The sequence below is a fragment of the Rhipicephalus microplus genome, chromosome 1 (assembly GCF_043290135.1).
Source record: "Rhipicephalus microplus isolate Deutch F79 chromosome 1, USDA_Rmic, whole genome shotgun sequence".
In the NCBI taxonomy this organism is placed as follows: Eukaryota; Metazoa; Arthropoda; class Arachnida; order Ixodida; family Ixodidae; genus Rhipicephalus; species Rhipicephalus microplus.
Genome location: NC_134700.1, coordinates 238822840 through 238848933, shown reverse-complemented (window position 1 = coordinate 238848933; position 26094 = coordinate 238822840). Strand labels below are relative to the sequence as shown.

Sequence of the window (26094 nt, the reverse complement as noted above, 5' to 3'; positions counted from 1 at the left end):
ACAATTTTCATTTATTTGTGTGTGACCAGCGTGCTTCTTCTGTACGGGACCACGGCAGCGAGCGAAGTGACGTTCACGCTCACTTTACCTACAGTAACTCCCACGCAAACTTGCGTTGGAAGCACAAGAAGTACAGAGTACCTGCATCCCGAGATAAGCGCTCGCGCGAGCGAGCCACCACGCTTTAGAACATCTATACGCATTTCGACCATGCCATGTGGAGGTGCCCTAGCACAGCTACGGGAGGGGTGGTGCAGCAAAACGACTTTTAGAGCAGCACGCGTCCCCAACGCGCGCCCATCGTGCCATCTCGCGACTGATGACGAAAACGCGCCAAAGTGTCGATCTCTATGGACCGTCAGTGGTTCATGGTGTATATAAATGGCATGCCGTTATCATGATGGAGAAGGGCCACTTAGTGGCATAGTGGCTATATAGCGTCGCGCGCTGAGGAGCGCGAGGTCGCTGGTTAGACGTCCCACTGCGTAGATTATAAATTCGAAGCATTTCTTAGCAAACTTCGGCGATTTTGAGCATATCTGTCTATCTATCTATCTAGCCGCCTATGACTTTTAGCTATCTTGGCCGTTTCGATGTGGGGGTCTGTACGAAACTTTTTATGGCATAACACGGCTGTATGACGAGCATAAGTGACTAGTCATAACATAAAAATCATGGCATGTGTGTCATGAGTGTCATGATTTACATGTCTTCGTGGATAACAATTCGCAATAAACGTTCAACTATACATCTGTGAAGGTACGTCTCACTTTCGTGTAATACCGATTCTTATAGATAGAGGGTACAGCTATATTTTTTTCTTTAAAAATTATAGTTTTCCTGCGCTCCTTCGTACAATGAAGGAGTCTGCGATTTTTCCTTGTTGCCGCGTACAGTGCAATATGCCCAGTACTTAGTGAGGTCAGCTCGTTAGGTTAAGATTACCATGCGAAGCAGGGCTTGGCATTATCACAATAATATTTCAGAGCTACAATTGAGTATCTATATTTTTGTGTTGAGATGCATATGAAAATTGTATTTGTACCCCAGCAGTGAAATACTCTTACGTGTGTATCAATTGTAACGCGATACTGTGCTGGAAACGGGTATCGTGCTACTTTGTGGGCTGCCTCAGCAGTCATTAGGCGAGTTAGCGAGCCTTGTGTTAAACCTCAACCGACGCTGTCTAGCAGACACACTGAGAAACTGCTCCGTGGTTACCTGAGTGCGTTTTCCGGAAAACTTTTTTAGAAAGTAATACCTTCTCTCAATACCTTTTTTCTCTAAATTGACTGGTGTTCGTTAGTGATCTAGGTGGTATAGTATTCCTGCAAGTTTCGTTGCGCTGTTACATAATTCACAATAATATGTTGTACTTCAAAAGCGTCTAGCGACAGCATTGGCATCATGGAAATTAAAGGTATTGTGATGGCTGTACTGTATTCCGGGATACTTTTTTTTTACTTTTCACATATGTATCCCCAACATGAATTAAACAAGGAGAGTAGAAAGGTAGGTCCTAAAATTAATCTTCCAAAAACGAAAGTAAAGTACAACAACCTCGGAAGAGAACAGCCCTTCGATATATATAGCAGTGCACTTGAAGTTGTAAAAGAGTGCGCCTACTTAGGACAGGTATAGTAACCGCGCAACCGAAACACGAGATTGAAGTAACTAGAAGAAAAAGAATGGAGTGGAGCACATTTGGCAAGCACTCTCAAATCATGACTGGTAGAATGCCACTATTCCTCAAGAGGAAGGTATGTAACAGCTGCATCTCACCGGAACTTACCCTACGAAGCAGAAGCCTGGAGGCTTACAAAGAGGACTTAAACTGAGGACGACGCAGCGAGCGATGAAAAAACAAAAGATAGGTGTAACGTTCAGGGACAAGAAAAGAGCAGAGTGGGTCAGGGAGCAAATAAGTTTCAAGAACATTATAGTCGAAATAAAAAAAAATGGTCACGGGCAAGGCACGCTGCGCCAAGGCAAGATAACCGCTGTCGTTAAGGATCACAGACTATATTAGAGAAGGCAAGCGGGTGATGGGGAGACTGAAACTTATGTGGGCATATGAGAGTAGGAAATTCACGGGTATGAAGTGGCCGCTGCAAGCACAGGACCGAGTTGACTGGCTGAACATAGGAGAGGCCTTTTCCCTGCAGTGGGCGTAGTCAGGCTGATTATGATGATGAGGAGAAGGATGAGGATCTCCAATATATTCCGTTATGTTAAACATAAATGTGTCCCGGTATCTGTATTTCAAACTTCCAGAGCCTGTATTTCAACTATGTATTCCTGAAATCTTTTGTGAGTATCTCTACCACAGCATTGATAAGTGACAGTAAAAAAGAACGCGATATGCTTATACCAAAAACATTTCACAAGTTGTTAATATGTAAACTAGATGACCAAGATGTCACGCTTTATGTGAAATACAAGGCGTGAAATGTCATGATGGCATCCAATGTCTTGGTGTTTGGAATAACAATAAAATGAAGTGTAGCCTACACAATGCCTTTGTCATGGTTATTTGCGGAGAATGCGGTCTTTACAAAACGAACAATAAGGGGGAACGCATTTCGAATGATTTGGCCACACTTCAAAGAAAGTGAGTTTCCGCCTAAAGGACAAAAGTCTGAATGCTCAATAAAATTAGTTCATATTACTTACCCCCATAAACGTCACACACAAGAGTCAAGTCCTCGCCTTCTTCGTATGGACGTGTAAGGTTTCGAATTTCAGTGCCATTTTCGTCTGTGATAAGCGGTCGTTTCGGAGGTACTGAAACAAAACAAGCAAAATAACATGTTATCTTCAAGTTCTAACAAGTATTTCAGCCCGTCCGTTACATAACCAAGTGTCATCCACTAGAAAAATTCACGGATACCTGACAAAACACCATGCCGGAGCTGCAGACAGTTTTAAATAACACTTCGTCATTTCATTAGGATTCAGGTTTGTCAGAAGGGTGCTTCCAAAAAGCACCTAAGTCTTTCCACCGCAAACCTTGACATTCGTTTTACGACTACATTTAATAGATGAAGCTGGCTGTGCGGGCTTGCTGGTATCACAATCTTCTCGGTGGTAGCTCCAGCGGGACGAGCGAAAAGACCCGCTTGACGCAACACATCGCTAAATTTCACCAAAATTTAATTTCCTCTCATCTCACTGGTAGACATCTTCTCACTGCGTGATACATCAAGTGTGCATAGCGCCAACATGCATACCCGTGGGCATATACCAGAGACATCACAAAACAACGTCCCTAACTACGTGTAAGTACTTTTTTTCATGTCGTGGAACCAAACGCAGAGTGCGGAGAACAAGTGCGCTCGAGTTCTTTATTAGACAAGGATAGCTTGCTCTTGCATGCGTCGCCTAATGTGTAAATTCTGCTAGCTTCCTTTAAAAACACCGTAACTGCTTCTTTTTTATTTAGATATAAACCTTAGAAGTATATTCGCTTCAGCACAAAATCATAATAATTCTATTCGGCCTCGCCATCCCTATATACGCAAGAGCGGCCCACTGTCCTTGCCCTGTACAACGGGGGTAGGTTCCTTCAGGACCTCAGTAAAGCTTATCTATCTATCTATCTATCTATCTATCTATCTATCTATCTATCTATCTATCTATCTATCTATCTCTCTCTGTCTATCTATCTATCTATCTATCCATCTATCTATCTATCGTGTTTATCTAATAACCATCAATGAGACGAGAGAATAGCATAGATACCGAGTGTGTTGTGCGTATACTTCAAATGCTCAATTTTTTTATTACCTGCTGTTATTGAATTGTTTGGTACTAACAAGAGCAGTATAAGGAGGCTGAAAAAAAGGGGTGGACGGAGAGAGGAGCGAAGGTGCTACAGAACATGCGTGCGGCTCATGTTCAAGATTCACTACCATCTATAAGAAAAAAAAACTGCGTCAAACATTCTTCGAGTTATGATTGATTGCACAGATTACATCCGTTAGTGCGAAAAAAAAACCAGAAAACCATGACTGAAGTTGCAGTAGAAGGAAGATACCGGTGCCTGCATTCGCCCCATAATTATCTCTTGCTTAGCAACGAACCCTTCCATTAATTGCTGGCATGGGGTGTTCTTCAAAGTAAACCTAACTCGCGCAGCAATTAGGCGGTGAGGCATGTTAATATCGCTACTTCAGTAAAATCCTGAATGCCAGAGGCACCGCTGTAGCTAGTTCTCTGGTCGACCATACCGCAATTTTCCCGAACCTTTTTCCTTCCCCCCCCCCCCCCCAGCATCCTCTACCTCGTTCCGCTTTAGAAAAAAGAATGCGGTACTCAATGGATAAGTAAAAGCCCTCCCGCGGCTCTTAATTAGTGAACCAGGGGCAATATCGCGCTGGGCTTAGTAATATCCAAACGACGCGCGCCTTTCCGGAACGAAGGTGCGCTAAGCATAAAGTGTTTTGGGTTCTTTCGAATGAACAGCGCAATCAAGTGAGCGAGCTGCTGAAACTAGAAAGGCGCGATAGAGGCGCGGAAGAGGGATGAAAAGCTGCCTCTCGTGACGCGGCGTGATGTCTCGCAGGGCCTCGCATTAACGGCTTCGGCCGAGCCGTTCGATCCGACCACGATGGGCGCACATAATTGCAGCGTACACCGATCTCCCCCAACCGAGCGAGCTGGCCGGCCGCGTCCTTCCGCTTCTTCCGCCTCCTTTGCGCTCACGCTCGGCGCGCGTTGCGCCACGTTTACGAGAGCCATCACCTTTTCACTTAGGCACGCCCAAATTAGGGTTAACGCTGGGCAGAGCCGCACCGCAGTCAACGCGCTTCGGCCGCTTATATAGGTGGTGCGCCAACCCCGGCGTGGCCAACGCGTTGCCATGTAGTACGAGCGCAGACCAGGGTATACTCAAGCGAGGTGGGGGGAGTTGCTTCAATAACGACACTGCAAAACGAAAAAATAACGATAAAACGGTGAAACCACAACAAAAAGCGTCGACATCGTAACAAAATATCGGATAACGAAAGGGGAATCAGGTTCGTGCGTTTTCCTACGGGCAGCACGGTAAACTGGGCGGATACCGAACACAGCGATGTGGATCGGTCGAGTGCACGCGCTTGCGAAGCACCCCGCAACCTATACGCTTAGGGCGAGTATAGTGAAAGCCTCGGATAAATAAAAAGTATCAACGTGAGGCAACGATGTGTGGGGAGAGAGGGGCACGGAAAAAAGAAGAAGAGCAGACGGTTCCCGGAGTGGAGGCGGCAGCGGCAGTTGTGGAAGCGCGCATTTAGCTGAATACCTGACGATGCTGAAGGGGCGGCTTGCCGAGAACCGCTTAGGTATATAGACATTGTAGGCGCGCCGGAGAAGCGGCCCGTAATGGAATATCTAATGCACCCCTCCCTCGATCCTAACCACTGGCCGCTTTACGTACCCTCCGGCTGCTCCCTCTTTTCACTGCCCACCCCTACGCCTTTCCAACGTAACCCCCTCGGCATTCCCCTAAAGCCATGTACTGGATCAACCCGCGTCTCGTCCCCGTTGTCTCCTCTTTTCCCCGATCTCGACAAATTGCATACTTGAGCAGCGAGCCACGGCCCAGCCATCTTCTACATCTCATCTTGTGCACTGCCCTCCCAACGAGGAGTTCGCCCCGTTCATCGTTGCTTCTCTCGTGCAGCCAGGGATACTCTTCACTTGGCTGGAAACATGGAGGAAAGCACCACGTGCTAAGTTGCGTGGGCAGGGTTCCTAAGAGCTGAAGTGTCCTGTCTATCATTACCTAACAGCCGATAAAGAAACAGTCAGGCAAAACAAGAAAACGAGGGAAGACTACCCACACACAGAACCATGGAGAGAGCGTAGTCATAAGATGGATACGTATTTCGCGCGAATACGTGGCATCAAATCTCATAATACATACACATGCACTTGGTCACACAAACTAATCTACAACTGCTAATTGAACCAACAGCGATAAGTGTTAAAAACAGCCATGACACAGAGCTGAACCCTTGGAACAAAAAGGGAAACAAAAGTTGCCTGCGCACAACTCGTGTTTTTGGTTTAATCTGTCCGCTTGCGCGGATACGCTAAACTGATCAGCGACACACATCAGTGCGGAAGACACGAGCAATACTCACCGACGACGACTAGGTGGACCACAGCTGTGCGTGTCCAGCCCATCTTGAAATCTACCGAGCACACGTAGGTCCCATTGTCGCTGCTTCTCAGCCGGTCAACGTTGAGCACTGCCGGCGTCTGGATGACCGAGAAGTAGGCCCTGCCACGGAGGCTGCCCAAGTGGGTGCGCTGGCGGATCTGCGACAGGCTCCCCGTGCGAGAGTTGACGTCTACGCTGTACACGGGCACCGTGCCACCGCCAGGTTCACCATCGCTTCCTGGTTCGGCGTGCTCTTTGAGCCAGCGGATACGCACCGCGAAGTCGTCGGATGCGGGAGCCCTGAGGTCGCAGTTGAGCTGTGCCTGGCCGCCTTCCAACGCACTGACTGTGCGAGGCTCCACTGTGTTTAAATTTTAACTCGTGAATACATCGTTACGCTTCCACAACAACACATACAAACATCGTGGCCCTATACGTTGCCCATCAGGCTAAGAACTTCCAGGAACACACAAACACTTCAAGGTTTTGAGGAAATTTCAATATTTCAAAGACGTCCGGGTCAGAAAACATTTCTGAATTGCACGTAAACTTCAAGTAGAAGCAGTCCTTTTTTTATTTTACACACCGTTAAAGGTAAAAATTCAGGCAGCTTATTTTGGTCAACTTGAAACACTACCGTGTCTATGTTACTCACACCATAGTACCTAAACAATCATCCACCTATACTGTCCTCGCGTCTTGTACCCACTTTATAAACTTTATGTACATGTCACGCACAAGCTTCTAACAGTCCTCAACAATTCTTAGTAGCTTTGTCTTCGTAGGAGGATTCATTATCTGTTGAATGGCGATACTGTTGCGACTGACAGCCGCTCACAAAATAAGCAAGTGGTTCCTCACCACTAGCATGCCTGCTAAATGACAATTTACAGTTTCAATACAAGTGTACATGTGCCAATTCAATACCAATGGCCAATCAAGGGTCCAACAAAATGAGGTTCACGCCAATCGTGCGAAGCTTAGAACAAAGGGAATCTCGTTCGTTTTGTAGGTACCTGACGTGACGTTCATGGCTGATGCTATAGGTCTCTCTTCGGCTTAGACTGAGTAGAGTCGAACTACATCCTGTCAGAGACCTTGCATATATATCACTAGTCGAGCACCAGAAAATAAAGCACAAAGCTGTGCCTCCCCCCCCCCTCCCCTATCGAAGCACGGGCGTTTTGTCACTCATACTTGGCTCGCGCCACGCTAGGCAAACTAGGTGCGGCGGCTGCGCGAATAGTCTCCGTCGGTAGGCGCGGCTTGGCGGTGGCTACTCCTCGGTGCATGTGCGGCTAGGGAATTAGGGAATTGAGGGAAGGTGGCCGAAATTTTAGTGGTCCGCTGATTACTTTGCCATCGGCCTTGGCGGTACACTAATAACGGTGCTCATCTGTGGGTCGCAGGTTCTATCATGGCCGCAGTGGTCACAATTCTACGGAGAAGATATGCTGGAGGCCTTTGCATGGCACAATGTCAGAGCACGTTTAACAACACCGCGTGTTCGACATTTGCGGAGAGCTGCCCTTCGGTGCGTCTCATAATTATACCATTGTTCTGGATCCTAAAACTTCCCATATTATCATCGATTACGTTCAAATGTTTGCTAATCATCGCGTTTATGTGGGCCCGTGTGTAACTTCCCATGACTACCAAGCATGCTTCTATCTTTCTGTCATGCCTCTTACAATCTAACCTAACACTTTGCTTGCAACAATAGAGAGTTTTAGTACTGCGGAATGGTGCTACGTACGCATCACGCAAGCGCCTTGCGTTACGTGGCGTCGTTTGCCACTAATCGGCTTTTAGTACGCCGTAGTGCCCGCGTACGTAACGAGCGTGAAGCGTGTTGCGCCATCTGGTAGATCAAAATAGAAGCACGCGTTGTTGACAGCCAATGTGAGCCAATCCAAGTGTTATAGCGAGATTATGGCCATATTTTAAGCCACGGAGCCGGTCGGTGCTTGCCTTCGATGCCGCCATTTTGTAAAACTAGGTCTCGCGCTGTCGCGAACTTGTTCCAGAGCGGCGTGATCACCTCATACGTACGCACGCACGCATCTCATGCGTGCGTACGCAGCGGCTGCGTACGTAATGCGATACGTGCGTGTTGCGGTCTGCGCGTGCGCACAACGCAGAACGTGGCGTCCTTACGTACGCAACGCCGCCAAGTACGCAGCGTACGCAGTACTAAAACTCTCTAAAATCAGCGCCGTATCAATGCAAGTACGCTACACTTTCTAGCTGTAGTGCATTACTTTCCGACCACGCCTCCGTGACGAGCTGACGACAGCATAGACAATGTGGTTCTTTTAAATCTGCTTCGACAACAACACCGGTCTGCCCTAATGAGCTGACACAAAACTCAATCCGCAAGGATGTTACAGTTTTGCGTCAGCTCATTGCAACCAGCAAGGACAAAAGTGGCCAGCACTCATTTTTCAACAGAAATACTTCTGCACTTACTACAGGATATCAGAATTTCGCAGATAAAAAAAAGAGTTGTTCAGGCTACCCAATATCATAAAGGAATAAGTATCAGAATATGTGCACGTGAAGTAGTGCGCAAAACACATGTCCCGCCATTTTAAGTCAAATAACACCGACCTGCTTGTGTATACCTAGTTCAAGCTGCGAATACTACTGTGGCACGACATGGCGAGCGACCACTGTCAGTTCGAAATTTTGATGCTAGCGAGGGATTACATAGCATCTGAGACAGCCAGTTCAAATGGAAACCACCATTGCTTGCCTCGGCAACACGCGTTCACGGCAGAGTCTGAATGCAGATTTAGTCAGCGCCGAGTGTAGGACGGGTCTGTACGGTCTAACTCAAGACGCACACACAAAAAGCATAAAAGCGGTGTTGCAATCTAGTGTGGTACTGATTCTTATACTTCTGTCGGAACGTTTTTTCGGGTTCTGTCGGTGTGCCGTATCGGGCGCGTGACACGAAAATCGCAGCCACATTCTTACCCCTTTCCCGGGCCTAAACACAATCACTCTGCTCTTTTCTGCTTCTAAAAGAATACATATTAAGAGGAGAAAACAGGTAAGCGAAATAAAAAAATGGAAATGAGGGTGCTGTTCCTGGCCGCCTATCGAACGTCTCCTGCGGTTTTGAAGGCAGCTCTCACAGATTCAGCACCTCCGAATAACATCCAGACAGTTTCTGCATGACTGTTCCCTGGCTGTTCCACGTTGATGCTGTTTCGCGAGTTTGGTCTGGCAAAGTGTAGCACGCGCACCTGCCACCTGGGGCGCGTGGCGTACGCAAAATAAAATGTGTCTGTGGAAACGGGCACAGCTGTCAAAAGCGGTGTCGGGCTGTAGGAAAGTGGCGAAAAATAAACAGAAGCCGAATATTTTCGATGCTCCTGGCGTGTCGTTGGAGGATTTGGTTCGACCGTATTTTTTTTTTCTATCCCGTCATTAACAGGAACAACATAGGTGAGGAAATAAGTTCTTGCTACGCGAAGATCAGAAAGAAGCGAACCCGCTTACAAATAGAAGCTCTGCTGCAAGACAGGGAAGAAACTTGCCAGAACTCTTTTTCCTTATTTGTGTATCCATGCATCGTCTAGAAGGCGTGAGACAAGGCGAATCTGCATCGAAAAGAGCTAGAAGATTCGATCCGTGCCTGTGGCAACTGTATGTGGATGAGGACGAATGAAAAGCAAGTGCGTCCAGAGACGTTTCCACACGTAGAGGGGTCTTCACGTACTTGAAATCGATTTTGTTGTTGTCTGGCACAATATGTTGGGTTAGACGACGTGGCTGTTATGTATAACAGCGTGCACTTCATTCAGTAAAGTTTCGACAGACAGGCGATATTATTCAAATTGTAAAGCCAGGCATAATAATACATTACGAGGATGACGAAGAAGTACAACTGCCACCATGAAGAGCAAAACACCGGTCATTCTCTTTCTAGAGGAAAGTATTGAAATAGGGGATAAAGATATAAATAAGTAGGAATAAATGGACAAGTCAACAACAAAAATGCGCCGATGAATAGAAAGTGCTAAAACTGAAAGAGATGAGAAGATAAATTCCTCCAGAAACAAACGGATAAGTCATTTTCGAGAAGGAAAGTAGCAGGGCACGATGGTCCTGGTCGTGTCAAGAAGCACACTCACTTATAAAATACAATCATTGTGTGCCGTAAACATAGCTCAAGGAGCCTGTGGCCATGTTGTAGAAGTTCGCACTGTGTACAGAATGCAGAATTCTTCTGCCTAAGGTGTTCGAGTGGTTCAAAGAAGGCAATGGACGCACGCGACGCGCTGCCCGCACGTCCCCGATAGTGTAGTCGCTTGCGCACCGAACTAAGAGTGATCCCTTAACAAATCACAGATAGCACTATCTATAGTCTCTCGCTCCACTACCACTACAAATTCCTCAAAACTAGTTCTTCAGACAATTACCGGACTCCGCCACGAAGATGCCACTCTGCTTTGCCATTTATGGCTAAGAGTGGCTTTAACCAAGTCATTCCCCTATCGCATCGAAGTAGCTGACAGCCCTCTTTGTGATAACTGTGGTAACGAGGAGAACTTGCAGAATAGTCTCCTTTGCCTTCTTGGTGTGAAGCTTTTTCGAATAAACTCACTTGCAAGTAAGTGTCCTCTCTGTGACAGACTCTTTCTTACCAACCGATTCCACGCTACCCTAGACAAGAAACATTACCGCACATTTGCTGAGACTGCCCCCGCTACAATGCGCTGAGAAAATCATTCGCAATCACTCCAGCTCACATAGAACACAGACCGATGACAGCACAAATCCTTCTCGAATGTTGTCCTGAGAGTTTAACCCTGGTGAAGGACACGAAGTCAGTGCGCAAGATCTTGAAAGCACCAGACTTGCACCGGTGGTTATAGACAGCGGTGATAACATGACTGTCAGGTTACGACTTGATGCCTTTGTGCCTGCGTGCGTACTCCCCCTCACGCTCTTTCACTCCATCTCTATTTTTAAAGCTCCATCATCAGTGTAGGGTGTCGTATTGGTTTTCCTAGACTGATTAGTAACTCTGCCTTTCCTTTCTATCTCTTCATTCCCTTCTTGCTTTACTTCGAAGCGAACGAGCTGAGTTTAAGTTCAATTGAAACCTTCGATGAAGTAGGTCCGTGGCGTTAATTAGCATTACGCCATGTTGAGAACCACTTAATCACTGTTGCACACCTGCGCAAAAAATATATATTTCATTTTCCACCACCCTAGCAATACGAAAAAGAACCGTTCCACTTGTCACCACGATCCGACCAAGCTTCATATAGATTTATATCAACGCATGACAGCCACCATCCACGAGCCACAGTTTCAAAATTTTCCTAGTAACACCGATAAAAAAACCTCACACAAAAGTAATGCGCTAAAAAAAAAGCGTTGGCACCAGTGAAAAGGTGCCAACGTGCTCAGGAACTAAGGCATGGTAGAGGATGTGACGTGCAGAGAAGCGAACGGCTGGCTGCTAAGTGCGCTTGGCGTTCTTTTGAACCACGCCAACGGATCATCGATTCCTCCTGTCACGTTAGGAGTTCTCGCTCGGGACACTTGTCACTAGAGCTCCGTCCAGCCAGAGAAGAGCCGTCGTCAGTCTTCGGGCACTGCGACTAAAAGGCCCCCTCTCATAGCAGATGCTCCTAGATCTCCTGTCCTCCCTTCGCAATCCACACACGCCACTCTTCGAAACCCCAACTTCTTTCTCCAGCTCTGTTCTGCACGTGTCCGCATTGTGTCTTCTGTGGCTACATGGTATATCCGTCTTGTCACCGCTGTCTCGCGCGCGAAACGCGATATTTGCGTTGTTCCTCTCCGGGGCTGCAGCTGTGTCCCGGTAACACTTTGAACTTCGTTTTGCGCGCATGCTTTCTCTACATTTGCTGTCATTACACCGTTTCTCTGCACTGCCATAAGATGCGAGACGGCGGATCTCTCAGTGAGACTAACATTGTGTTAGGTCCTATTATAATCATAGGGCGATCTCTTTTCTCGGACAGCTCTTTATCTTCAAGTTTGTTTGTTTTTTCCTCTTCGCTCGATGAACAAGCTGAACAGTGGAAAATAAACAACGCTACCTCAGACTTTACCACAGTCTTAAGAGAGGGAGAGGCAGAAACGACGTTAATAAAAACTGGAAGGTCCTTAAGCTTCGCGTATAAAAGTTGAAGACAACAGAAATACCCGCACGCACGCACCCACACTATCACCTTCCCAATCGCTGTAGCCTTCCTTCGGTTCTCGGTGGACGTCTAAAATGTGTCGCAAGGAAAGCCGAAGTGATAATGTCAACCAGCTCCTATCAATATTTGTATCTACCTCGCATAGTCACTTACAGTCAACGCTGTTTTCTCGCTCACAACTTCAGATACCCCCGCCTACGCCACCTCCACTATAATTTCTGTAGAACGAGCCCTTTTTTTATTGAAATAGAAAGTAAACGAAGGAGTTTTTGTCACCGTTTCTTGGCGACGGCTACCCCTTTCCGCTTAATTGGTACAAATAAAAATATGAAAAAAAAACAATGACATATATACATATATACAGTCCTACATGGGTGAGAGCAAAAGTTCTCTTATATGGGCAGAACAAACACGTAGACGACACGCTCACCTTTAACTTTTGTCCGCTCAGTAGTCGTCACAAATCTTCGTTATTGCTTTCGCGTTAAATTGAGGCTTCCTGGTTACTGTGAGTGGAGCCCCATGCCAGGCCCCCTACCAATGGTGAGCTTATAGACTTGGCTAGTTCATTTTAGTTGGTTCGATCTCCGCATATGCAAATGAGTGTAAAGGGGTGATTTCGGTGTACCCTTTTCTTCTACTGACCATTGTCGATGCTCGTTCGTTTAAGAAATATATGACGCAAACTCGTAGACAACAACAGTGGTTGCTCAAGTGAAAACAACCCGTCGTTGTGGAGCGTCAGCGAAATTCCTGAAAAGACAACTTTTAAACTTAATAAAGAGAAGCGTCATCGGTTTGTTAAAACGAGTGCATAGGTTCATGAGACTGTTGTTATATCTATCGCAAAGAATCAGGGTGTATTTTATGTTTACCTACGCAGTTACGTGCACTGTAATATCCCAGCACGTATAATTTATGAGGCTGTGGTTGATTATTTCCAGCATGTACTATCCGACGTTCAGAACCTCTGCAAAAAAATCTTTTCACAAAACCGATTGTTTACAAAGCCAGTTGAATACAGGAAGAAATAAATAAAAGAAGAGTGCGTCGAATGTCGAAGAAGCAAAAGGGAATAACTGAGTGACATACGTAAATAGAACGGTGCAGGCCACAAAGAGAGGAACAACAAGCTACGGTCTCATGTCGTGTCGATCGCTATCTCCAATGCGAATAAGCACGGCACCACGCGCTCCACATCTGTGAAGAGGATACTTCGAAGAAATTTGTCTTGTTTTACGAAAGCGGCCGAGAGAAGACGGCTAGAGAGGGGGGAGATGAAATGAGAAGTACTTCGCGAACCAAAACAGTCCCGGAGACCCATTGTGTCTGCCGCAGCGACGCTCACCCACTTGTTCGATGATAACGGGGCACGAGCTTGCTCCCGGAGCAACCAATAAGAAAGATGTGAGAAGAACAGATCAAAGAACGGAGGCCTCGCGCTTTTCGATCTCGTTGGCGATGCCGTCGCTGGCGTTGTGTACGGCTTCTCCGAACTGGGACCTCCACCTGCGAAGCGGAACGGAAGCTCGGCTCCAAGGTTGTTGTTTTTTTTTTCTCTCCTTCTGCGGGTCTCATGCAATATTCGGGCACACGAGGCACGAGGCACTTGTCTAGTCACAACCCCCCGCCATCCCCCCATCCACTCCCAAACAGTGCACCGCTGCTTCGTTCACCTTCACCGCGTTCTCCTTTCTGAATCCACGCGGTGGCAGCTTTTAGGTGTTTGCCGGCATGTGTGCAGTTTGTGCGCGCGTCGCTGTCATTCGGCGACCACGGACCTGTTTTCCTGGCGCACGGCGTCCATTAATATTGAATTCGTGGCGCGTGAGCAGACTGCCGCAGAGACAACAGCCGAAGCACTCATGCGGCTTCTCAGCTCTACGATGGGGGCTACGGTACGTCGTACCGTAGTCCCTATCGCTCTTACAACTCACACACACACACACACACACACACACACAAATTACATACGCACGCACACCAACACCTACTTCAACACGCTCTGTTTCTTGTTCATTCGATTGCCACGCGGCCATGCCTGCTGCTTGAAGCAATGCCACCCGCAGCCTTGAGTTCCGGTAACAGAACCGATGTTTGCATATAAACTAGTTACTGAAGAAGCAGATGTGATATATTGGTGGAATTTCATATTACGGGGAGACGCGGAACAATATCCGGAAGAGGGTGACACAGAAAGCTCTAAGCAATAGGAAAAACGTACGGACGTCCTTATAAATCTTCAGGTGTAAGATGCAAGATACATAACTCTGCGTAGAAAACATGAACATCGTATTGCTTCGCGTGATGATCACTTTAGGGTAAGTGTCGCCGAAATACACAACTTTCCTCCTGTGTCTTGTCCTGGTCCGCATTCCACATGTATTTCCGCGCACGATCACTGGCTCTTTACACAGTATACTAAAATTTAGGAACGCTGAGCTAGAACCATCATGTTTCAGAAATCACCTCACACTGCGAAATGAGTTGAAATAAATAACTTTATAGAGTTAGATATATTTGATATCACGCCAAAAATAAATGCTATTTTCAGGCACGCAGTAGCATAGTAGACAAGGAATTATCTTTATCGAACAGTTGTTTCTTAACACGCATCTAAATTTCACTGCCCACGAGCACATCTTTTTTCTAAAAAGACACTAAATGCAACTATTAAGTCGACGTTGATTGTTGAAATAGCGGTCCAGAAACCTCGTAGTGTTACTTTTATGCCAAGGGCCTATTTTGAAATAAAACCACGTTTTAGGGGTCCGCATTGGGTTAGCGCACTTCAAACTACCTGCCTCAAGAAGTGGACCGTCTCACGCCACTCTTGCCGTGCACAACGTTACCCGGTTTTACTGCACGGCCACCAATACTAGTAGCAGCAGAACGAAAGCAACGGTAGCCACAGCTGCAAAAACGGTCATTGCTCTATTTCCTGCCATTGGCTCTGATGCGGCAGACGTGTTTTGGCTCAACTGGGCCCCACTATATGGCATGATCTGTCTATTTCAACCACGTGAAATATGAATTTTTGAACCACTCGCGTCATTCCTCATAATAAGGTCCGGCGGTTGTTTTTTTTTTTTTCATGAATCAAACAGAAACGAACAAGTAGCATTTTATTGCATCTCTTGATGCACGGAAAGTTCTTTATTTAGTGCAGGCGAATCTATTACTTGTGATTTTTTGTAGGCGGTTCGTCTGACGTCATCGGGATCATTTTGAGGATGTCCTGCTGTGGCACATGTATTTTTGTGAATTTACCCTATTTCTCTATAAGTAGGGCACTGCTGGTGTATTGTCGTTTTAGATGTCATATATTGAACTTTCACTCTGACGTAAATTGTTATTTGACTTTAGTGCCCGGCCCTTTAACACGAAAGTGTTTTGTGCCAGTTCTACCGTGACTTCAATGACGTCCTTCCATCCCGGAAATGACGTTGTGAAAATGCACGTGATAAGATGGCAAAAAAAAAAATGAAGTTCTATCAAGGGGCGTCCGACCCCACGAACTCGAAGCCTGCAACAACAGATGCAGGCCGAGAGGTGGTGACGTTTTATGTATCTCACACTTTCCTCTCACAGTGCTCCTAGTTGGTGGAGTCGTGTCGTCATTTCGGAGGGGTTAAAGAGGCAATGAGCTATTTTAACGCATCGTTGCTCTGCGTCCGTCACAATCGGCGCACTTTAATAACACGAAGGTGTTCTATGCCGGGGTCCAACAAAACTTCAGCGACGTATTTCCGTTACCAAAATGACGTCTAAAAAATACACATAATCACAAGACAAAGAAAAAAATCACAGCATACCCACGAGGTGAATTATGAGTGGGACAAAGCACGGACGGACGTATGAACGCACGGAAAGACAAACGGACAAACTAACAAACAAGCGGACGCACGGACGGACGCTTTTCCATGCTTCCGGCCCTAGCGCTGTCAGCCCCTACTCTACCGCGGATGGGAGCTCTACAACTCACCGCAACGAAGCTGCAGCTCGGGCGTCAGCCAAGCTGCCCTCCATCGGGAGTCGACTTCATGAAGGACACTGCCTTGATTGCGCATCGGTGTCCTCGAGACCCATAACAGAGAGCCTCTCTGGACGCTCTACACAAGACGTTGAACGGATGAACACTTCACTGTTCATCTCCCTCTAAGCGCCTGTATTAGACGTCATTACATCGCTAAGGGAGATGGAGACAACCCCTACCCTGGAGCGGTTGGAAGGGCGGGTGCCAGATTTGCCATCGCAGCGACACGCGCACGCGTCGACTCCTGTCGTGCTTGGCATGCCTCCAGTACAGGCACCCAAAAAAATCAAGTCCATTGCCATGCTCACCGACCCGATGGAGTACACCATCTGCAATGCGCCACCGTTGTGCAAGAAGGTTCTCACAGACAAGCGCAGTAATGTTACGCCATCGCCATTTCAGCAGTACGTAAACATGTCATCTTCAACGAAAACGGCCATGGTGAATCCCGCACTCCACGCGCCACAAGGAGCGCCTCCAGAGATGTCGCACGACGACGAAGGGAAGAGTGGTCACCACTGTCCTGGTGGTGACCACTCTTTGAACTTGACCGCATTTCAGAAATATGTGGGAAAGACAACGAATATGTGGGAAGTTCAACTACTACTGTATGCATACACGTTCCGCTTATGTTAACAGATTCTAATGACACAGTTTTTTTTTTTTTGCTGTGCCAATTTTCATTTCGCTGCCGTGGCAGGCAATAGAACTTGAGTTCTAGTGTTTAGCAAATCAGTGCCATATTGGCTAAGTCACCATGGACTGACGGTGAGTGACCTGAAATAAGACGGATGCAAATAAATATTGTCTGGTGTTTTATTTGCCAGAATGGCAATATGATTATGAGCCACGCCGTATTGTTAATCGCGCTGTTGTGGGGACCTCCGGAAGCTCGACCCATCTGGTGTTTTTAGCCTGCATGGACATCGCACAGTACTAAGGCCTTTAGCATTTCACCTCCATCAAAGTGCGACCGCCACGGCCGAGATCAAAACCGTGACTGAGGTCAGCAACCGAGCATTGTCAGCATTATACCACCATGGCAGATAAGGCTGGTGCAATGACAGTGTGCCCGTTTGTCTTTAGCCTAATTTAAGAAATTTCGCACATAGTGCGTGTTCTCTTTCACGCACTGAGGAATCATATTCTTTAACTGCATATCAAACATGTACATACTTCCCCTAGCATATAATATATGGCACCAGTAAGATACACCTTATTATAGGTGACTAGAGGGGGTGATCAACACCCCCCTCCAAGTCACCTAAAATTAATGGGGCGCGAAATATGCCCTGTAAACGAACTTAGAACTGGTAGGGCACTGTGATAAGCCTTCACTCCCCCCTCCCCTTTCCTTCCTGGTGAGGAACCCTGCGTCAGTTTGTGCATACATCACATGAAGCGCATTATAGGCACAAAACAAAACATTAAAGGCGGAACACTTGAAATGCGTTATGACAAATATACTGCGTTCATATACCTTGCCCACTGTACTGCAGTGGAAATCACCCTTCAGTGACCTCAGTGCCATTTGAGTCCTCACTATCTCCATCGGGCGTAAGCCAGCACGCACCTACACAGGCACACATCGTGTAAAAAATACAACGGGGCAACGCAAGCGGCTCGAAACGCGAGGCCACCTTAATTCACTGCAATGGAGAACAGTGTCGAAAGCCTTTTCTGTCCAGGTTTTGAAAGGACGTTGCACTATAGCGCTGTATATATGCAGCAAATCTCTTATCTAGTTTCGCGCGCCCACGAGTGCTGCACGCAGTGTGCGGCCGTCTACCGTTGAATGTTGAAGATCGAGTGGTTCCGACAAAGCGGGCCACCGAAACGCAGAATAAAATGTGAGCACTGACGAGCTCCTAACATATTCTAATAGACACTGCAGACACAGATTCCCTTCCTTTTTTTTTCTATTCTTTTTCTTTCGAGAACCCGACCCATTGTTACCACACCCACATTTTCAGTGCAACCAGACATCACCAACAACAGCAACGGAAAAGGAAAGTGAAAGTCGGTGCTTTTCAGCAGGTCGCGAAATTCAATACTGATGCAAACGCAGCACCACTTTCGTGATCGCATATGGAACGCTCGCAAATAAACAGCTCCTATGAAACCTGTCCTCTTCTTTTTTTATCTCTCCTAAAGCATGCACTGAGCGCGCACGTGAGTGTAAAAGACGCTCCATTTTATGCGCGCGTAAGGTATATGCGCTTCTCGCGAGAGAAGAATTCGTCTTTCGTACTCTTCCAGCGAGCTATCTTTTCGTTCGATCAGTTTCTGGTTCTTCACCCACCTATAACTTTTTTTCCTCCCTTCAAAAATGTGCCCCTCACAAAAACCAGAAAAAAAAAGGGTAACGGAAAGCAGTATATATCGCGTGAAGCAGCAGTTTTTATAAGGCGATACGGAGGGGCATTTTTGAGCCACATCTGAAAAAAAAAAAACCGAGTCATCTTTCAAGAACTCCGCATGCACACCCCTGTTCATCCTCTCCTTCGTGTTTTTATTTACACCCTTTTCACTTTCTTTTATGAAAACTTCTAGGTTTTCTTTCCACGACTCTGTCGGCGTCGTCACTCCGATTTCTAAGCGTCTTCACTGACGCCACTTCGGTGTCGCCGTGCACTGCCGTGTAAGGAGAGTGAGAGGACGCCGTATCAAAAGCGTCGCCGCCTTTTTTGTTCTAATCTTTACGCCATCTTCTCAGCTTTCCATTCTATTTCCAGCGGCCTCGGATTCTCGGGTTTCTCTCAACATCGAAACCTATACAGCCCGGCACGAAGCAACCACACTGCTGCGCGAAGACGGAAGGAAATCTGCGTCGTCGAGTTCCGAAATGCTCTCCGAGATTCGCGACTAGCGTGAAGACAAGGAAAAAAAAACGGGTCAATGCACCAAGCGAAAACAACGCAGAGGACCACTCCTTGGTGTACGAAGCGCGGAAAAAAGAAAGAAGAAAAGAGTGACATTGCGCTTAGTTCGCTACGAAGCGAGCAGTTGAGTGGATTCCACGGCGCGGCGCTCTCGTGGAGTCATCGACGCGGAAATCTCGAAGAAATGCTCGTTGTTGATCCTAAAGACAAAAGCTCCTAATACTCCTGTATAGCATTGAACAATCGCAACTTTTAAAAGGCTTTCTATTGAAAGCGGCAACGGCTAAATGGTGCGTTTGACTTCTATGGTTGCGGGGTAACTCGCCTGTATACACGGAGACGCTCGTTTCGGTTTGCGAAAAGAACAAGATCTTCGATAAAATCACGAAACTCGGCAGTAACGCGATGGATTTGAAATTTTCCGCACCAGCTGCAATTGTGACCTTACCCACCGCAACGATTTCCATTGGCGAAGCTTGTAATTCGTCATATAGATTTCGACACACACACAAAAAAAAAAGATATGGTAGACGCTGTTCTTAAGCGTAAATGCATAAATGAAAACTAAATCTTGAGAATGGAGGTTCGGGAGAATGATGAATTAATCATAGCGTCGACCTTGATTGATGCTTTGCTATTGATGTCCGATCATTGATGACTGATGTAGCTCGATGACCCAAAACAATACTAAGGTCACGAGAAACACCACGATGTGCAGTGAAATGTTCATGTCTAATAACTAAAGTCTGCACCTCAAAGCCTACGAAACATATTTATAATATTTGTCGCGGTTTATCGTCACAAGACCGCCACATTGGTATGAGGGTAGAGGGCTTCGGAAATTTTGACCCCCCGAGTTTTTTTAACGAGCACCTTAATCTAAGTACAAGGGCCTCAAGCTTTTTCGCCGCCATCGAAAATGCGGCCGCCGCGTACGGGATTCGATCCCGCGACCTTGCGAGTCAGCAGCTCGATTGACTTAGCCACTAGACCCACCTACAAATTATGAAGCGGTTGTTGCGAATCCAGCATAAGTTCCGCGTTCATTGTTCATGATTTTTTTTATCTTATTGTTGACAATGTAATGCTGATGTTGAAATGTCCTGTATAGTACACGAGGCGTAGTGAACTGTGAATGTTTGTTGCGGTGCTCTTAACGTACATCAGGTAAAACATGCAAACATAGAGGTGACAGGAACACTTAACAAAAATTTGTGGCCCATTAAGATATCAGAGCAGTTATCGCAAACTAAAGTCGCGATATGGAAACTCCCGTTTCGCGACTCACGTGAGAAGAGGTTACGCGCTTATCGTTTTAAAAAAATAATGCCCCCAACATTTGACATCTTCTTTAATAGCGCATCTAGCACTTATTCGACATGCAACCACACACATTCGAATATCAGAATGAAGTCACAGCTAGACTAATTTTAACTTACAGCCTATCATTGGTCGCTTGCTTAGACATTTTTCGTTGTAGTTGGGGTGTCTATACTTTATTATAAGCGCAGCACGAATTGGTCGAATTACTGTTTTGTTTCTCATTCCTAATAAAGTACAACTGCAAGCTTCGTTAAGCTATTGAGGTAAGCCTCAATAACCTGTTCTATTTCAGCAGTAAAGAAAACAGAAATGAGAGCATTGATTTCAAGTTGTTTCCTGTAATTAGAACTAGGATACACCATAAAAATTACCTGTATGCGTCAAAATTCAGCTCTTCATTCTTCCTATTAGGTTTTTTATTTATTGTCATTCATCAGATACCCACAGTGCCCAAAGGCGTTGCAGCAACGGTATTTACGCGTTTTCTGTATTTATCCAAAGAAATAAAAGCGTTTATAGGCTACAGATAACCTGATGGCTGTAAATGTCCCAAAGACGCAGTTAGCCCAATCAGTTATGCAACATATTGCACATGACATAAAAAAATAAAATGTCCGTTAGTAATAAAAGAGCTATATATAACTACCCTAATTAAGCAAGTTTAAAGACGTAACATTGGTTCAAAGGCAGACTAGAATTCCTATGAGACAAATCCTCTATTGTTAATATTTCTGCGCGAGCAACCTGATTCGTCAAGGCAGATAAACTTTCGTAGGCTATACATGTATGCATACAATAAATAGCTGAAATTAGAATTCACGTTCGCGTCCGCGCGCGTTACAGTTTCGAATGTACCCTTTCTTCTCCCATTCATTCCTCCTCTTTTTTTCGTTCTCCTTCCCCCATCCCCTGCGCGGAGCCGTGTAGGTGACTTCCTTGTGAAAGACAGTCACAGCTCCGCGCTCATTTGTTATTTTTTTATTTCAAAAACTTCTACAGAATTCACGTTAGACATTCGCTAAACATTTTCAAAGATAATCAGTGCAACGCGAAGGGCTAAGCCTGCGACAACGAGCAAGGTATAGGGGAGAGAAAGAGGCCACTCATTTCCGAGCAAGCAAACGTTCAACTACGGCACCACCAACGTAGTGCGCTCAGCGCGGCGATGGCCAATTCTTTATTTCACCTGCAAATACGTCTCCCTGACTGCTGTTTCAGCACAGCTCTTCGAGCACGTCTAGCAGGCCCATAGGAGCACATATAAAGAAGACTTACATCTCTGTTGTCATAAATTAGCGGCGACGCCTGCCCCGACTCACGCGTATACGGCACTGTGAGGGGCAGCTACGACCCACGAATTTTACAATGTCGGAGTCGGCTTGGTAAGCAGTGTAGAAATGAAACAAGAGATTGAGAAAATCAATACTTTCACATTCTAAAGCACGCGTTTTAACCGCCCCCGTCACCCTCCGCTTTAAATTAAGTATTGTACGCAACTAATGGCACCATTGAAATGTCTCCCTGAAGCAGGGCGCCAAATTTTGTCGCCGTGCCGGTACACAGAACGTGCACTTTGTAAATGGTGAACACCACAGTCGCAGAGAAGGGGGCGAAGGAATAGAGGGAGAGATGGGCGAGGAGGTTCCGTAGTGTCGGGATGTAGGCGAGCAACTCAAGCCCCGCTCCAGGGCTAATCCCCTTCAACGTGGATGGCGTCCTTTTGGGTGAGGGGGGGGAGGAAACAGTGGCTTTCTCGCTCGCGCGCTTCTCTAATCCAAGTCGGGGAACAAAGTTTGACAACCATTACTAGCAGCCTTTCGCTTTCTCTGCCCCCTTTCCTCCCCCCTTCTACCTCTCCCGCGTCAAACGGCATGCACAAAGCACACATCGGTTTTATCGCGTGGAAGTTTGCATTGCCAGGAGTGTGCCCGCCAGAAAGCCGGGAAGAAATATTACGACTGCGACGGAAAAAAAAGAAAAGGTAAATGCAAGGTACGAACACGAATGCAGGTTCACCAACCGGCACAATACACCATAGAACAACAGGGAGCGTTCAGGGAGTGCGTTACGAGAGGAGAAGGGCTGGCTTTTCCTTGTATATTGTCACCTTCCCCACCATTCGTTGCACCTTCCGTACCGTTTTTTAGTCATTAACTGGACAAATGTATTTCAGATTTCTGAGCGCAACTACTTACTTTCTTCTCTGTTTCGTTTCCGCTTCTCCTCTCTTACTTTCTTTTGTGTGTGTGTGTGCGTGTGTGTAAATGGCGACTTGGAGCTGTGGGACGTGATTGCGCGCTTTGCGTTTGATTCGCCAGGAACGTTTACCTTCAAAGCTCGAAGTGGGCATGCAAAGCCTTTTCTTCGCCACGCATCACATATCGGGCCGGAAAGAAAGCGCACAACGCGCAGCGTTCTGCCAACATGGTCTCTCACAAAAGTCAGACGCAGAACGCAAAACTCTTTCGGTACTGTGTTCCCGCTCTTTCGTTGTCATTCAGCCATTAAAGAGGAGCGTAAGCGCATGCCAGCTTAGTAGTAACAAGGCCCGTTATTTTCTCGCTGCTTCTTGGCCCCATCTGCAATGTGAGGCTTTATTTGACGAGGCAAAAAAACAAAAAAGCTATTCCTTTCTTTTTAACGCTTGCGTCCTGTAGTATGAATAAAAGTTTGGAATCATTACGATTTTGTCAGTACAGTGAAGAGCGTTGAAAGCGCCCTTGCCTTGACTTTACTTAACGCTCATAACTTAACGTTCATAAGCATAACATGGACTCATTCTTGCACTCGGTATTAATGAAGTTTACTGGCTAGTAGTGACCAAATTGAACTCCAGCACGAAATCATTTCTTCGTTAAAACAAAGCCTATATTCTGGGGTTTTTCGTGCAAAACCAAGATGCCACTTTTGCACATGGTGCTTATATAGCAATCTTTGGATGCACTTTGACCCCTGGGGCTGTGTGATATAAATCAAAATGTGCATATATGAGTGGATATCCCCCCCTCCTCCCATTAATGAAGTTCAGCCGCGAGTTAAAAACGCGAATTCAAGTTGACATGTTCACATTGTTTTGTACATTTGTAATACTTGTATGATCGCAAGCATCAGGCATAATCTAGCTATGGTCGATTGTACATTTATGAAACTTGTTGAAAGAACCTCACTGAATTCGGTGGGCAGTGTCAAAGCTGAACTTTCACAGCATATTATCGAGTTTCGACGCAAGCACAGAGTAATAATTATTCAGTCGCATTGTCGTGTGGTACAGAATAAATCATTTTATGCATGAAATATTTAACTGTCAATGTTGTACATTCCAAAATCTCATGAATACGCCCCTAATCAGGATAAGTATAATATTTTGATAGCTAGACGAGGCCGTTCGCGTCCTCGTCTATTCATCTTATTCCAGTGCACTTGGTGTTCCGGTCTTTGACAATGTCAGCCCGTGTCCGTGTATCCTAACTTTTCCATCTTCCCACTCACGTCTCTATGCAACTCCCTTCGACCCCCTCAGGGTCACATAGCCGATCCCTGTCTTAAATACTTAGGCTCCGCACTTTCTTTTCTCTCTTACCTTCCCATACATAATTAACGTGATATACTTAACATTTTTCTTTAAATCTACATTTCAGCAAGCGTGCCTAAGTCGGTATTTTGAGCTCCCGTAAACTGCATTGCTCAAACTAGGCTCCTCGTCCGGCCTTTCATCCTCATGTAGTTGATCTGTGCAGACATCAATTGTTACTTGGCTTTCTAAGATAACTTTATCATTCAAAAAAAGGAGAGGGGTAAGTAGGAAGTGCACCGTATGAAATTTTTATGCGCATGAAATCAATTTAGCGCCTGTACACGAAGAGAAGCGCGAGCACATCAAAGCAAGAGCGAAGAACACAGGCGTCGTCGGCAGCAGAAACACTAACATCAATCTCGCCGAGTTTTTTATCGCCTTTCACATCGTAACAAGCTGACTTCTTTGTATATTTATTTTTATTTTATGTTTTCGCCCTATTTAACTTCCCAGTATATGAGCACATGCCTCTGCAATAAAAAAGATCGAGGGCTGACGAGCGATAAGTCATGAGGCCACCACACCCAACACGCCAAGTATAAACGACGAAAAAACAAAAGAAAACCTCAACACGCGTGTACTAAGTCATATACATTGTAAAAGCAGGCACCGCCAGAACACGCCTCCCGTTTTCATCTCGTGTTGTAACTCAATTACTCTCGGTATTGGGACAAAAGGCCGGCGAACGTCCAAAACAAAAAACAAAAACGCGAAAGCGAGGCCAAACTCGAACCGGAGGGCCAGTCCAGCGCAAAGATACGAGCCCACCCTTTTCATCTCGCCACTGCCCCTTAACAACGAGGTGATCCTCCCAATCACGCTCGAGTGGTCAAGCCGAACGACCCCGCCGGTGTCTCTCGTTATTACATCACCGCATACGCACCCTCCAATCGTTCATCCACCGTCTACATTCGCTGACACTTGTTTTCTCCCGCCATTAAGCGTAATTGCCTCGCGGGGCCACTTTTCTTCACCTCTACGCACAGCAGTGGTGGCGGCGGCGGCGACAACCACAAACCGCCACACTTTATAGTCGCAGCCTAGCAATGAACTCTCGTTTTCTTTAACGCTCACTCGCACCCCTTTCCCAGCGCACCTGGTCTAAATAATTTGCACTCCGCCGAAAGCTGCATACCTCAGCTTCCTGTGAGCGGTAGCGTATCGCTCATCTCTTCACTTCCCGAGTATGCACCGTTGTTTGCACGGTCGCGTCGCGAAGCGGTTAGCTTGCGTGCGCGTCGCTTCGCATTCGATATGCGTGACATCGCGCCGTCCGCTCTTTGCTTCGCTCTTCTTTCCGCGCGCATGGTCGTGGGAATGAACGCTTGCGTTGCGTTGGCGGGGCTTTCGCAGGAGTTAGCAGTGTATATAGGCGTCTGTGTGAATGATGTAAAATATGCACGACGGAGTAGAAATGTCCAATAGCATCATGCAGTTACCGTGCTCGTTGTCTCGAGTTGAAAAGGAACGTGTGCAGTCGGTGTGAAATTTTTGTAGATCAGTAAATCTCAGAAAACAATGAATTCATGCTCCCATGTATTTGGTCAAAGTTTACAGCACCTTTCAGCACGTTTTCCAATGAGCCTGATAAGTTAAAGGCTGCCTGTCGAAGCAGTGGGAATACTCGGTTACTGCGTGCCGTGGTATTGAAACTTTTGTACAAGTGAACCTAGGTGCATCGCATTCCATCCTTTCGATAAAAACCTGAGGAAAATCTGTTTAAACCTTTATAACACGTCTTATCGATGCCATAAGTGCGTTCGAGACAGTGTCGGTCGTTGCTTTGCTATGCATCACACAGACAGTGGAAAATATAGTGTCACGCCGTTAAGCATCACGCTGCTCAGCGAAATGTTTCAGGACTCGGCGATAACTTTCCACGCGAATGTTGTCAACCTTTCGTGGCCTGAGAGAGGATTGAATTGATTGTGTGAATTCTA

General features: G+C 46.3%; 1 protein-coding gene across 5 annotated transcripts in view; it reads right to left on the bottom strand.

Moving 5' to 3' along the window:
* LOC119166108 (synaptogenesis protein syg-2) overlaps positions 1-26094 on the bottom strand; it is a 149367-nt gene that overhangs the window by 30358 nt on the left and 92915 nt on the right. For all 5 annotated transcript variants that reach the window (XM_075891685.1, XM_075891682.1, XM_075891683.1 and 2 more), the window contains exons 2-3: positions 6129-6509; positions 2674-2784 (exon numbers count right to left, since the gene is read on the bottom strand). In XM_075891685.1, coding sequence (XP_075747800.1) covers positions 2674-2784; positions 6129-6509 — 492 coding nt within the window. The remainder of the gene's footprint in view (positions 1-2673; positions 2785-6128; positions 6510-26094) is intronic.